This window comes from Mustela nivalis, assembly GCF_964662115.1.
Source record: "Mustela nivalis genome assembly, chromosome: 5".
Classification (NCBI taxonomy): Eukaryota; Metazoa; Chordata; class Mammalia; order Carnivora; family Mustelidae; genus Mustela; species Mustela nivalis.
Window position 1 is genome coordinate 124,349,253 of NC_139024.1, and position 15,477 is coordinate 124,364,729.

Below are 15,477 nucleotides of genomic sequence, written 5' to 3' on the forward strand. Positions count from 1 at the left end.
CTAAAATCTCTTCCAGAAAGTAAAACTAGAAGGAGTACTTCCTAAATCATTCTAGGAGATCATTATTACCCTGACACCAAAACCAATACTACAAGAAAAGAAACTATAAACTAGTATCTCTCATGAACACAGACACAAAAATCTTCAACAAAAATTAGCAAATAAAAGCAAACACTATATTAAAAAATTATACACCAGGGTCATGTAGGATTTATTCCAGGTATGCAACATTAGAAAATGTTCAACATTAGAAAATCAATGTGATCCATCATATCAACAGAAAGAAAATCACATGATCATATCAATGAAGGGAGGAAAAAAAACATTTAACAAAATCCACACCTCTTCATTATTAACCCTCAGGAAACTAAGAATAGGAGGACTTCCTCAACTTGATAAAGAATGTTTCCAAAAATCCACAGCTAACATGATATTAATACTGAGAAAATAGAAGACAGGGAATCAAGGCAAGGATGTCCCTCCTACTACTACTATTCAATACTATACTGGAAGGCCAAACTAATGAAATAAGGTAAGAAAAGGAAACAAAAGGTATACAACCTGGGAAAGAATAAAACTTTGTTCACAGATGACATGACTGTCTACAGAAAATACAAAGACTTCACACCCCACACCCTCCTGAAACTAGTCAAGTGATTATAGCAAGTCTGCACAATACACAGTTAAAATACAGAAGTCAATTGCTTTCCAATGATGTATCAGACAAAGGGCCAGTATTCAAAATTTATAAAGAATTTATCAAACTCAACATCCAAAAAACAAAAAAATCCAGTCAAGAAATGGACAGAAGACATGAACAGACCAAAGAAGACATCCAAATGGCCAACAGACACATGAAAAAGGGCTCCACATCACTCAGCATCAGGGAAATACAAATCAAAACCACAATAAGACACCACCTTACATCAGTCAAAATGGCTAAAATTAACAAGTCAGGAAACAACAGATGTTGGTGAAGATGTGGAGAAAGGGGAATCCTCCTACACTGTTGGTGGGAATGCAACTCTGGAAAACAGTATGGAGGCTCATCAAAAAGTTAAAAATGTAACAACCCAACGACTTAGCAATTGCCCTATTAGATATTTATCCAAAGTACACAAAGTGATTTGAAGGGGCAAAAGCACCCCGATGTTTATAGTCAAACTATTGAAAGAGCCCAGATGTCCATCAACAGATGAATGGATAAAGAAGATGTGGTATACATACACACACACACACACACACACACACACATTACTCAGCCATCAAAAAGAACAAAATCTTGCCATTTGCAAGGACATGGATGGAACTAGAGGAAGACAAATACCATATAGTTTCAGTCACATGTGGAACTTAAGAAACAACAGATGAATATAGGAGAAGGGAAGGAAAAATAGAAACAGACAGGGAGGCAAATCACAAGAGACTTAACTACAGGAAACAAACTGAGGGTTACTGGAGAGGGAAAAGTTGGGGTAACTGCGTGAGGGGTATTAAGGAGGGCACTTGTTGGGATGAGCTCTGGGTGTTGTATGCAACCAATGAATCACGAAATTCTAACCATGAAACTAAAAGTACACTGTATGTTAACGAGATTGAATTTTAATTAAAAAATTTAAAAAGTCAATTGCTTTCGTATATACCAGCAATGTACAAGTGGAATTTGAAGTTAAAAACACAAGACCATTTACATTAGCATACCAAAAAAATTAATACTTAGGTGCAAATCTAACAAAATATGCACAAGATCTATATGAGAAAAAGTATAAAATTCTGATGAAAGATAACAAGCAAGGTAAGATGTGAAGTGGAAAGAAAGTCCACAATCTTGGGTAAGAACACTCAATACTGTTAAGAGGTCAGTTCTTCCCAAACTGATCGACAGACTCAATGCAATCCCAATCAAAATGCCAGGAAGTTATTCTGTGGATACCAACATGTTGACTCTAAAATTTGGATGGAAAACTGGAAAACCAAGAGTCCCAGAGTAGTCAACAAAATATTAAAGAGCGGGGAAAAAAAGGAAATTGAGGATTGCCACCACCCAATCTCAAGACTTACTATTAAAGCTATAGTGATTAAGACAGAAGGTGCCTGGCAAAAGAGACAGGTGCTTGGAACAGAGTGGAGAGCCCAGAACAACATCCACACACACAGGCAAAGGCAACTCAATGGCAAGGACAGTCTTCAACAAATGGAACCGAACAATGGGACATTGATAAGAAAAAACAAACAAATGAAAAGAATAAAAACAAACTTTTCACACCTTTCACAAAACCTAAACGTAAAATGCAAAACTTCTTAAAGATGACATAAGAAAAAATGTAGGGATCCTTGGATTTGGCAATGACTTTTCAGATATAAAACCAAAAGCATGATCTACGAAAGAAAAAAATTGATGAGAGGGACTTTGTTAAAATTAAACTTCTCTGTAAAAGACACTGTTAAGAGAATGAAAAGACGGGACAACTGGGTGGCTCAGTTGGTTAAGCAGCTGCCTTTGGCTCAGGTCATGATCCCAGCGTCCTGGGATCGAGACCCACATTGGGATCCTTGCTCCGCAGGGATCCTGCTTCACCCTCTGACTCTGCCTTCCACTCTGTCTGCCTGTGCTCACTCTCGCTCGCTCTTTCTCTGACAAATAAATAAATAAAATCTTTAAAAAAAAAAAGAGAGAGAGATGAAAAGACCAGTCACAGAGTAGAGAAAATATCTGCAAAACACAGCCATGGTAAAGGACTTAAAATAAGAAATATAATATAAAGATGTCTTAGTACCAACAAGAAATCAAACCTAATTTAAAAATGTGAAAAGAGCGGTGGCTGGGAACCCCAGTCAGTTAAGCATCTGCCTTTAGCTCAGGTCCTGGGACTGAAATCCACACTGGGCCCCCGGCTCAGCGAGGAGCCTGCTTTTTTTACCTCTCCTGCTGCCTGCTGCTACCTCTCCGTATGCTTGTGCTGTTAATAAATAAATAGAATCTTTAAAAACAAACAAAAAAAAAGGATCTGAAAAGATGCTCAACTTTGTATGTCATTAAGAAATTGCAAATAAAATCCAAAGCACTAGTAATACCAAATGCTAGCAAGGATGTGGGACAACCAAACTCTCATTCACTGTTTGGTCAGAATGCAAAATGGGAGGCACTGTGTGAGACAGCTTGGCAGTTTCTCACAGAACTAAACACATTCTCACTGTAAGATCAGTAATTGTGCTCCTTTGTATTTACCCAAAAGAGCTTAAAACTAGTGTCCACACAAAAACCTGCACACGGATATTTACAGCAGCTTTATTCTCTGAAGTGCCAAAACTTGGAAGCAATCCAATCTCCTTCAGTAGGTGAACAGGTACACTGTGCCACACCCACACAACGGATTATTCGACAATTAAAAGATGAATTATTAAGCCACAAGACTTCGAAGAACCTTAAATGCATATTGCTAAGTGAAGGACCAGTCTCAAAGGCTAAATACTATATGATTCCAACTCTATGGCATTCTGGAAAAGGTAAAAATTAACCAACATTTTTATTTTTATTTATTGTTTAGGTCATCTCTATACCCAATGTGGTGGCTAGAACTCACAACCCTGAGATCAAGAGTCAGATGCCCTAGCAACTAAGCCAGCCAGGTGCCTCTAAAAAGGTAAAACTCTAGACAGTAAAAAGATCCCGGGCTGAGGGGTGAGCAAGGAGGGTGCAGAGAGAGGAGAAGAAACAAATAGATGAGGTACAGGGTTTTTCAAGGCAATGAAACTAGGCTGTAAGATACCAACAGTAGGTAAATAACATTATACATTTGTCAAGACCCACAGAACTATAGAAAGAGGAGTGAACCCTAATGTAAACCATGGATTTTAATTAATACTGTATCAATGCTGGTTCATCAGTTGTAACACATGTACCACAACAATGTAATCCATTAATAATAGGAGATAGTGAAGTTAGAAGAAAAATATCTTCTCTTTGTACTCAGGGGCATTTCCTATCTGAACCCAGTTAAAGTACAAATCCCCCAAAAGGCCAGAAGTTGGGAGATCACAAGAGGTGTTGGAACACAGGAAAATAAATGAGCAAACCAGACAAGCTGCAGGTAATTAAGAACCATTAACCATGAGAGAAGCAGTGACTTCACTCAAAATTAAAACCAAGTAGAGTTTAAAAGTTTAGCTACTTTACTAACTAGCTGCAATCAGGGATGGCAAACAAAGACTAATTCAAAGTAACCTGGGAATTAATCATTTAAAACTTACCAATAATCTGAAATTAGTAGCTTTAATGCTATGAAAATTACATGGAATTTGGAAAGATTGAAGTTCTCTAAGCTGCCAAGAAGTAAAACACTCCTTCCCAGATACATGGACTTATAAAATCACTATATACTATCTCCACGAGAAGCAGAATCCCCCAGAACCATCACTCTGTAATGATGAGAAGTACTAAGAGGGCATATGAAATTTATGAAACATGTCCCATTTCATCGAGACAAAAAACCAAAATAGTTAAGCACTAATCTGCACACTACATAGGGGTTGAAAGACATAGTAAGTTTGTGTGAGCTCACGTATGTGTGTGTTTCCAACCATTCTTGAAAACAATGGACAACAGAGATGAATAAATGTCCCTGTATATCCCATAAATATTCCTCAAATATTTATCATGCAACTCCAGCTCTGCTCTAAGACCTGGGGACACAGTCATGAAAAGAAAAGACAAGGTCTCTGCTTTTAAGGAGCAGATATTCTAATGCAGAAATGAGAAAATAAATATGTAGACAAACATTATATTAATGAACAGTGATCAAATAGTGATTAATGAATAGTGATCACAGCTAAAAAGAAAACAGGACACAGTAAAGGTTGAGTGACAAATGGGATGTATTTTAACTTGGATGAACCAGGAAATATAGAACAATGAGTTGAGATCCAAATGACACAAAAGAGCTAGCCACCGGAAGTGTGGGAAGAGTGTTCCCGCCCAAGGTATCAGCATGTATACAAAAATGTCCTTGGAGCTCTTCCCTCCAGCCCCTGCTCTCAAATCTCTGACCCAGCTAGGTGGGGACATAATCTAGGACTTGTGTCTCCCAAAACTCATTCTAAATCTTTGTTCGGTGACTAAATTATTCAAGCTTGAAAATTAAAAACATGCTAACAAGATCTTCCCACCATCTACAGAGAGATCATCTTAAAAGCATCATGAAATAGTAACACTAAAATTCTAAAAAACTTCTGTTCTAACATTTTAATCAATTTTATATCAAACTCCTTTCTTGAATTTATATACCCATTTGACATATTTATGAAGAGACAAAAAAAAAAAAAAACAACAAACCCTACATTCCGTAAATGTATTTATCCATCTAACAAATATTTGAGTACCTAATTACACTCTGTTCCAGCTGATTTCTTCTCTTTATCTCTTTTTTCCCCTCAATTTAACACCAATCATAATCTATGTAGGCTTTTAGTTCGCTTTTCAAAATTAATTTCTTGAGCTATTTAAAAGGATTATCCAGTGCTAGAGTTCTCAACACTGGTCACACATTAGAATCACTTAAGGAACTTTTTTTTTTAAGATTTTATTTATTTATTTGACATAGAGAGAGAGGTCACAAGTAGGCAGAGAGGGAGGGAATCATGCTCCATGCTGAGCAGAGTGTCCCATGCAGGGCTCGACCCCAGGACCCTGAGACCATGACCTGAGCTGAAGGCAGAAGCTTAAACCTCTGAGCCACTAAGGCACCCCCTCACCTGAGGAACTTAAAAACAAAAAGCCCAAAGGGCACCTGGCTTGTTCAGTCACTGGAGCGTGCAGGTCTTGATCTCAGGGTTGTGAGTTCAAGTCCCATGTTGGGTATAGAGATTACTTAAAAAAAAAAAAAAGAAAGAAAGAAAGAAAGAGCCCAAGCCCCAGTTTGTGATTAATTTGTTTAAATGTTTCAAGAAATGTGATGCTAAATGTTGTAAGACTAGTTAAATAACAAAAAGATATATTTACATAATACTTCTTGCTCTCAAATTTTGAACAAAGAACTTACTAATAATCAATAACTTAGTAGGCCAACATTTTATTTAAATAAGTTTTATGGTACTACAAAGAGTGAATTAGAAAATCAAAAGCAAGGAGAAATGGGCATGATGTGAACATGGGGAAGCAAGAGAAAGCAAGAAACTATGTGACCAGGAAGCGAATGCTTAGCTCTGAGATCCTTCTCTGAGAGAAGGACAGATTAAAACCTAACAAGAAAGAAAAGAAGGATCCCATGCACTCAAGGAAAGAGAAGTCCCCCAACATCCCTCCTGCTTTTTCCAATATAAACACACAGCTGGGCCGACTTACCACATCCTGGTTGGTACCGACTTTATCAACTTTTCTATTTAAGCCAAACTTGACCGGTCAATGATGGATGGGCTGTGTGCCAAGTTTACCAGTTGTACAACTGACTGTGTAATGGCTGAAACTGAGAAACCGGGGTGAAAGTATCAAGAGGCTCTAAGGATTGCGAAAGAGCCAAGATTCAAATGATTACCACGTACACACAAGACAAACTATGCAGATGACTGCTCAGTATGGAAGTACTTCAGAGTGTTACACTGTGGCATCAGCTGACCCAGACCCAGAAGATTGCTGGAGTTCCCATCATGGACATCTCTAACCATATAGACGACACTGAGCAAATGCCAGATGATGATGGAGCCCCTCACTCCTATGTCTTAATAGAGTTCCTCAGCTCTCCTTTACCAACTTTTCCTGTTGCCAGTTCATACAAGCAATTCTCCTTACCCAGTTCCTCTGTTCTGAGCTATGGCTAAAGACACTCACTTTTTTATGTTTTGAAACTGATTATCTTGTACCATTTTACTTTTTGTTGCATCTTTTTATAAATCAGATGACCGCTCACAAGACAAAAAAAAAAAAAAAAAAAAAAAAAGGAATGGAAAGGAAAGATCAAAAGGGAGGACAACAACAACAAAAAAACAGTTCTTTTTTGCCGGGAACCCTTCTTACAAGTGCCAATCAGATAAACTTTATCTGATGTTACATCGTCACAACTCCTCTATCATCAGGGAACGTAGTTCACATAAGAAAATTTCTCTATAAAATGAGTTCCAGGCTTACATTCCATATTTGGCTAATTAGAATTTCATTACGATGTCTGTCTCACACTGATGCGGAAGAGAATGGAATCTTGTCATCAAGACGTGACATTGAACTAAGAACCCACAGGGTAAGCACTCAGATCCTGTGATATGAAGTCGGCTCCTGGGGATGGGCGACCCTGGGCAACAGTGGCTGACCTGTGGGCCTGCGGCTATCTGCCATCTGTCACTCTTCCCTCTTCCTCCTCTGTCAGCTGCTATCTCCAGCTGCTGTCAACAAAGTCCACCTCAAACAGCCATCACTTCCCTCTGGTCCCATTTACCATAGCTAAGCTCCAGGCCAGGCATCCAGATCACCAGCCCTGTGGGAACTTCTTCTAAGGTAAGAGGTGGCCCTATTGGTGAAATGCAGGTGCCAAGGCATGCGGACATTGTGCCATCTTCTGCGCTATTCTTAATGTTCTGATCGTCCCACTTCCCTCAGTTCCCACCTGTGGCCTCTGGAAAGGAACATATTACAGTAGGATTTCCAAGGACTGATGCGTGGGGGTCAGGAGATCTGGCCTGTGATTGGCCCCAACTAGCTGTGTGGCTTTAAAGGAAGTCATCACCCCTCAGGCCTCAGTTTCCTTATCTGCAAGCCAGGATGGACTAGAGTCTTTTCAGAGGAGCCAGCAAAGATCACATAGATAAGCACCACCTCATTATACTAACAAGCAAACAGAAGGCCGGAGGCGAGTGATTTGCCCCAAGACAGACATAAGCAGGCAGAGAGCAGAGCCGAGGATGGGACCCACATCTGCAGGTCACAGCTAATCAGCCAGCACAGTACAAACAGATCTGAGCAGCTGCTCATTCTTCCCCTTTTCCGTTTTGTCCATCAGAATGCATGCTCCCTGCAAACAAGGACACACAGGACCTGCTTCCTGCCTCAAAATTCCCAGTTCACCCAATTAGAACAGGGAGGAGCCTCAAGGACTTACCCCCCGACCCCCACACACGGTTCTTTTACCTATGGAACATGAGGGTACATACATTCACCGTCCAGAGGGCTCCTGCCTTCACTTCTCATGGAAAAGGTCATCATGTGCCTACCCGGGGTGCCAACGAAGCCACAGGTTCCAGAGAGGAACTGACACAGAGAAGTTCAAAGGAGGCAGATGGCTCATTGCAGAAACAAACTGTCTACCAAGGAAAACTACCCCATGGGGGACTGATTCTCTTTGAAATACGTTCGAGTGCGTGGGAAAATGGTTTTTCAAGAGCTGGTGGACTGACCAGTCACCTGGTACATACAAGATCACATCCGCATTCTGACAAGAGTGGCTCGCCTGCAGTGTAGACCAGGGGCCAGAAAGACAAGGAAGGCACATGGAGACTGGGTGAGAAGCTTCTACGGTGTGATGGCAAGGGCGCACTGCAAAGGTACGAGAAGAGATGGAAAGAAGTATATGGACTCAAGAGGTTTAGTAAGCGAAATCCACAGGACTTGGTGTAACAGACTAGATTTTGGAAAGGTGACAGAGTAGGAGTTGACTTCTGGTTTCCCGACTCCAGGCTAAACGGATGAAGTGTTTACCGAGAGAGGCAATAGAATAAGAAAGGTGGTTTTCCGTGGAGGAGGTGCTCATGAATTCCGTCTTGAACCTGATGAGTCTGAGGGGCCACAGACACATCCAAGAAGAAAGATCAGCAAGTCCGATACACAGAACTGGTGCTCAGGAAGCGTGTGGACCAGAGACAGGAATCTGCCTTACCTGCTGATAGGTGGTCATGAAGCTGCACAAAAGGTCATCTAGGGAAAGAAAGGAACACGGGGCTGAGCCCATAGTCAGCATTCAGTGGCTACCAGGAGCATGACTTTGCACAGGAGACACATCAGAGAGGTAGAAGAAAGACAGGAAGCAATGCAGAGCATTTGGTCTACTGCGATGTCGAGTAAGGAGACAGAGAAAGGTCAGGTGCGCTGACTTAGAAACAGTTTTGGTAAGAACTCTTTAGTGGAACGACAGGGCCTGAAGGGTGGAAGGTGGGAAAGTCAAGTCAACCCCTGAGCACTGGCTGTGATGCGCGACAGTGACAGGCCAATACCTAGAGGTGGGGCAGTCAAGTGGGAGAGGATCAAACAGGAGCGCGTGATGGGAAGGAGTGCAGGGGAGAGGATCCTTGCAGGCTCCTGGAAGGGCGGGAGGGCATGGAATCCGAGCCGGAGTGGAGACTGAACCCGAGGAGGAAGGAGAGCCCCTCCCCGTACCAGGAGAGGAGGAGAAGGGGTCAAATACAAGAATGGGATCATGGTCAGCAGGATGGAAGAGGTCCCGTGGGATGGCTGCTAATTTTTCTGTACGACTGGAGATGAAAGAGGACACCCATGTAAATAGCACACCCATGTAAATGGTCTAATTTATCTGTTATGCCACTTTCTACTACCAATACCTTATGTCCTGCTCATCTATTAGTTGGCTGTCAACCCAAAGGATTTTCGGATTTCTAAGCCGACAAAGTATGATGTTGCCAGTGCCTCTGCCCCAGGTGACCCTTCCCCATCTGCCATTCCTGAACTTTGATCACCTACCTCTTTTGCATACCTTTCCCCTTCTATTTCTTATTAGATCTCATAAACATGACTTTTTAAGTAGTCTCCTGCCACCAGTCAGCTCGAACTCAACAGATATGACCATGCAACTTCCTGCTGTAAACCTGACTGCAGCTCTACCATGAAGACTGCATCAACGTGGACCCCTCAATGTATGCAGTGTCCAAGGTGCAACCCGCAGCCCCACCCCATCTCCCTTTCTACCATCCCAGTCTCATTCCAAAATGTGCCAAACAAGACACCTATGTAGAAATACAACCCCGACAGCAAGCTCTCCGCTCATTTCTGCCTCGGAACTGTAACTTAACAAAACATCTCTCTAATGGAAACAGAAATTGCAAATAACCTTTATCTCCAGCTCCCACATAGAAGATCAATACCACTTTACACAGAACAGCTGTTCCATGTATTTTCCTTCTATGTATGAAGGGGTCATGTTCATTAACACTACAAATTGTACATTATATTCAGAAATTTCAGAGCTTTGAAAGAATATGGAATTGCTGGCATTCTAGCCACTTTCCCAGTTTGCTCTCTTCCTACCTCTAAGTCCTACTTTAGAACTGCTATTTTGAGATTTCTATTTTCCGAAGCTGCTTTGACCAAAGGCATTCTGTCAGCTCAGAGTGAGAAAGATGGCAGGGCTAGGAAGTGTTAGAAAATGCTAGTGTTAGGCCCAAAGAAAGCCTGACGAAGTCCAAAGACAGACAAGCTAAAGAGACTTCCGTGCTTTGAGATTCTTTAAGTCTATGTGTGTGCCTTTTCTTCTTCCAATGACCTCTCTCCTCATCACGTGTCCTTCATTAACAAAAGGTTTCTGGATCAGAGAATTCACTCTGTGCTCTCCTTCAGACACTCCATTCACTTTACACCTTTTATTACAGTGGCTTAACATCACCATACAAGAACAAGAGTACAATATACCTTCGTCTAGACATCCCTACATATTAAAAATGATATGGCCACACCACAGAGGATCCAGACATAAGGACTTTTAAAGCCAGAGTTTGGGAGATGTGATCTGAATGCAAGTATCAAAAAGGAACTAGCTGGTTAACCCAAAAAAGAAAAAAACATATTATGACTTGAAGCCACAAAAAAGTAAGAAATTCAAACTCTTCAGAATTTTAGGTACCTACAGAGCCAAAACTTTTTAACACTGAAACCAGCTACTAAATCCCAATCCTTAGAAATTAAACATATACGTTTTGATAGTTTAAGTACAGACCCAGAGGGATACATAAAACAGATAAAGCTCCTCCTGGCTCTGATTCAAACCTTGGGACATTTTCAAGGCTATGTCTGATGAACCTTTCCTGTCAGTAAAGTCTTTTCAGTTTAAATTTCTATTCTGTAAGTTTATGTCCTACAGTTATCTGCTGCCAGCTTCAGGCTGACTTCACCAAGAGAAGTAGGGAAACATTAGAAAAGGAGCTTGGTATGCTTTGTAGTACTGGACCAGAACCAGTAAAGACAGTACAGTCTTTCAGATTTCTCATTCTGAGCTTAAGACGAAAGTCACGCATAAACGTTAGCTTAAGTGCCTTTTTGACCCGATTCCTGGTAAGTACGTGTGTTCAGAGATGTGTTCAACGCACAGTCGCTGAGCTTCTAGGCACAAGGCACTGGGAGGCTTCTGTCAGGCTGGGGGAGCGGCGGTCTGACTGTGCCGCACGGTACCAGAGGCGGGTCCTACGGGTCCGGGGCTTTTATGTTTAGCTCAAAACCACTTGCCCTGAACTTTCAGGCCTTTTCCTTCAATGTGCACGATTTCACAGGAGTGCTTTCTCCAGGTTGCACCTAGCCCACCCGAGGCCAAGAGACTCACTGCGAAGTGCAGTGAGGTCCCTGCCGAGGACCCGTCCGGGGCGGGGACGGCCCAGGAAGCCCGCAGGAGAAGCCCGAGGAGAGGCCCCGGAGGGCCAAGGAGGGCAGGCCACCCACGTCCCAGCTCCGGGGAGCAGAGCCCAGGCGCGCACCTTCATGAACACGTCCTTGTCGAAGCAGAGCCTGTCCGGCCCCTTGGGCAGGTTCATCCTACTTCTCTCCATCCCGCCGGCCGCCGCCTCTCAGCACCGACACTCGAGCGAGGAGGAAAGGTAGGAGGCTGCGCTCCCGGACGCTACCGGTGAAGCCACGGCGTTTCCACCCAACAGAAGGCACTGCTTCCTCCAACATGGCAGCGTCTGCGCCCCGGCCAATGAAAGAGGACTCCGCAGGCCCGCCTCCACCTGCCTCCGCCAAGAGAGGGGTGCGGACCGCTAACGCCGAGCCAGCAGGTGATGCGGCCCCCATGCGGCGGCGGGCGACACTACAACCTCGAGTAAGTTTCTGCGGAGCAGCCCCGCCACTGGTGATGCAGCGTGAGCGGGAGAGGGGAGGGCGGGTAGGGTCAGGGGCGATCCCTCCCCACCTCGCCGTTTCCCTCGGAAAATCGGCCTGCGAGCCTCTTCCAGGACCTTCTCCCGAGATTGTCCCGCGGGAAGCATAGCTGTGGCGGGATGCTGGCCCTTTATTTCTGCGGCCGGTTGTCCAGAGTGGAGGGCGCGTCCCGGTGTCAGGCCTCCGGTCCCCTTGCGCCGCCGCTGCAGCCTCCTGGGCGCGGAGTCCTCTGTGGGAACCCGGCTTCCGCCCTTAGCCCCCGCACCCACCCGCGAGCGTGGCTTCTCCTCCGCCGAGCTTGGCTCCAGCGATCAGTAGGGAGGAAGGTGGTCAGCTGGCAGCCTCGGGTCCTCTGGGCAGCTCCCAGCTCCACTTCGGCTCAGCTGCTGGGAGGCCACAAGTTTGGGTTCTCAGAGCTCTTAAAGAATCACCTCGCTACTGGCCGACAAAACGCAGCCGACAAGTAGATGTGGGAGCATGTTTATGTCCAGTCCGCTCTAGAATGGGCGGAATCGTGTGTTTGGCTAGCGTTGGTTCAATCGCCACACCTGCCCCCCCTCCTCCTGCCGTCCACCCCACATTTATTTTGAGATTTTTCTTTCCTCTTCCCTTGCTCTTTCTCCCACTGTCCTCCCCTTTAGTGGGAATGTCATGGTCAAATGATGATTCATTTCTCTTTTTTTTCTCCGTGAGACTCTGACAGCTCAAACCACAGATCTCACGCGTGCCCTTCAGGCTGCAGCTTTGCTGTAATAGCCCAGGCCTGGGCTGCCCCTCCCAATGCTGTGATCTCCCAGAGATAGCACAAGCAGTCCTTAGAAAGGGATGGGACACAGCAAGACAACGGCTTACAGTGAGTCTTGCATTCGAGTCACTCCAAACGGGAAACTGGTCACTTTTTTTAAAACGTGAGTACAGGGACGCCTGGGTGGCTCAGTTGGTTAAGCAGCTGCCTTCAGCTCAGGTCATGATCCCAGCGTCCTCGGATGGAGTCCCACAAGGGCTCCTTGCTTGGCAGGGAGCCTGCTTCTCCCTCTGCCTCTGCCTGCCATTCTATCTGCCTGTGCTCGCTCTCCCCCTCTTCTGATAAATAAATAAAAAAAAATCTTTAAAACCTGAGTACAGAATCTGAAACAATACATTCCCTAGCAGTGGGCCTGGCAAGGCCTTGTTGAGGAAAACGTTCCCAGTCAATATCCAGAGACTATGACAGGTAGGATGAGAGCTGGAATCTTATTTGGAGAATCAGAATAAATTGCCAGGGGAACAACTATGAAATTGCATTCTATGCCCTGTTGTGGTCATTTGGATATAGGGAATGAAAGCCTCATTATTTGGTCTTTGTTTGTTTACTCTTATTATGAACATTCTCAAGCATACACCAAAATGTGTAGAGCAGAAGGATCCCGCCCCTTCCGAGTACTTATCACTCTGCTTCCCAAACTGTTTCATAGGCCCTCCTTCTACTGCCCCGGAAGTGCCTGTATTTTTGCTTTTGGGGAGGGGGGAGGTCTTGAATATATTTTAAAGTAAATCCCAAACATCACATCATTCCCTGCTCCCCAAATACCTTGGTTTACACATCAAAGAAGGAGGAGGAAGAGGTGGAGGAGGGGAAGACTGAGAAGGAGGAGGGATGAAGAAGAGAGATTTCCGCACAGGCCCACTATGCCAGAATCAATAGGTGTAATAAGCTATTCCGATTGGCTCTGAGAGGCATGACTTTTAGCCCAGGGCCACAGTACTAATAAGTGACAAGGGCAAATTCAGGCAGCGCAAACAGCAAGGCCCACACTCATCACCAAGGCACCGAGAAGGGGGGCAAGGGTGCCAGACCGATGGAATAAAGTTGTCTGGGAACCCCACCTGCCCTAGAAGTCCAGATGAGTGAGTAGTTGAACTGTTTTTTACCTTCATTGTCATTCCTTTCTGAAATTATTGCCGGCCTTTGGTAAAGACATGAACCTGAGCTTGTGCAGCCTGGGGTACTGATCTTGGGGTTGCTGAAGAGAGTAGGTGCCAACAAAGAATGAAAATCCCTGCTGCCTGTTCTCCTTCCGAGAGTAAGGAGGGAACAGTCAAGAGCCCATACAGTGCACTGCCACTTGGAGCCCTGGCTGTGGCAGTGGCGTGGCCCACCAAAGCCAGGAGCAACAGGCAAGACCCCAGACCCCAAATGCTAATGGAACACCCTGGGGAGGATGAAGGAAAGGCAGAGAGTCAGCGGAAACCTTCCCAAAGTACATTTCCCTCAGTTTCGTCTGGGAGCTGCCATTCAGTTGGTACACACCCCTTCAGCCACACAAAGTTTGGTGACTAGCCTCTGGCCAGAACCTGCTGTGTGTCTCCCTACCCTAAACCCTTCCCAAGATCCCTACCATGGCCTCGTGATCCAGGCACTGGGCGTGTAACACTTGACTCTGCAGGGGTCCCCGGGCCAGCTTTTGGTTGGTTAGTTGTCCGCGCTGTTAAAGATTTGACTACTGTTACATGTTTGACTCTCGTCTTTGGTGATGGTACCTATTTCATAGGAAATAGAAGCTGGAATCCAGGAAACAGGCTGGAAGATTAAATTAAAAAGTGGATACAAAGCTTCTAATCAGAGCCAGACACAATCAGCAATCAACTATATCCCAGTCTCTCCCCTCTTCTCTGATACGTACTTTCCTTAATGAGGAATGAGACTTTAAGTTGACTTTTTTTTATCTTCAAGTCTCTCTCTCTCTCGATTCCCTAACTTCCCTCTCTTGCCTTCATTTCATCCTAGAACTTGTGCCCACGACTTCTTTTCTAAGTAAATATTAACCCCCTTTGACTCTGAATCTCTGGAAGATTCTCAGTTCCCTATTTTTGCTGGCACTGTGACAGGTCCTCATTTCTCCTTCCCACTCCTCTCTATTTATAGTTTTCACATTTTTTTGGCAGGTTGGCTACAGAACACTCAAAAATTGCAAAGAGAAATATTGTGTTCTGGAAATTCGTCCGAGCATTTTTTTCCAATATCGTCCTTATGCTCTTCTGATCCTCTCTTGAACTGTTGGACTAAAGCAGCTGACGCTTCCACCAGCAACCAGAGTCATCCTGTCCACTACTGTGGAAACAGAGGGTTTCCATTTGGAACTGCAGACTGAGCCTAAAGTCTGATGGCCCTTTGGTGCCAGGATAGCAGGTATGGGACGGGTGGGACATGGAGGACAAGCATCATGGTAGAGGTCTCCATTCGACCAGGAAAGCTCACAATGAGCCAACAGGTCCATTTCAACATCTTCTGTATTTTCCTTATAACCTGTTTCATTCCAGAGTGGATTTGAGATCATTTAATTTGATTCTTAAATATTTCCCATTCCAACTGGAAACAGACTCATTCTAGGGGCTCCCAAATTCTGCCTCATCTTCCT

The 15,477-nt window shown here is 44.2% G+C and overlaps 1 protein-coding gene across 2 annotated transcripts in view; it reads right to left on the reverse strand.

Moving 5' to 3' along the window:
- LOC309865935 (conserved oligomeric Golgi complex subunit 2-like) overlaps positions 1-11,909 on the reverse strand; it is a 44,054-nt gene extending 32,145 nt beyond the window's left edge. Inside the window, exon 1 of one of the 2 annotated variants that reach the window (XR_014312331.1) lies at positions 11,677-11,884. Coding sequence is in view for 1 of the 2 variants with exons in the window: in XM_082732959.1 (XP_082589085.1) it covers positions 11,677-11,748 (72 nt within the window). In the remaining variant the exon portion in view is untranslated. Of the gene's footprint in view, positions 1-11,676 lie in introns of both variants that reach the window. The other variant, XM_082732959.1, reaches the window with a different exon arrangement.
- Between the last annotated feature and the right edge of the window lie 3,568 nt (positions 11,910-15,477).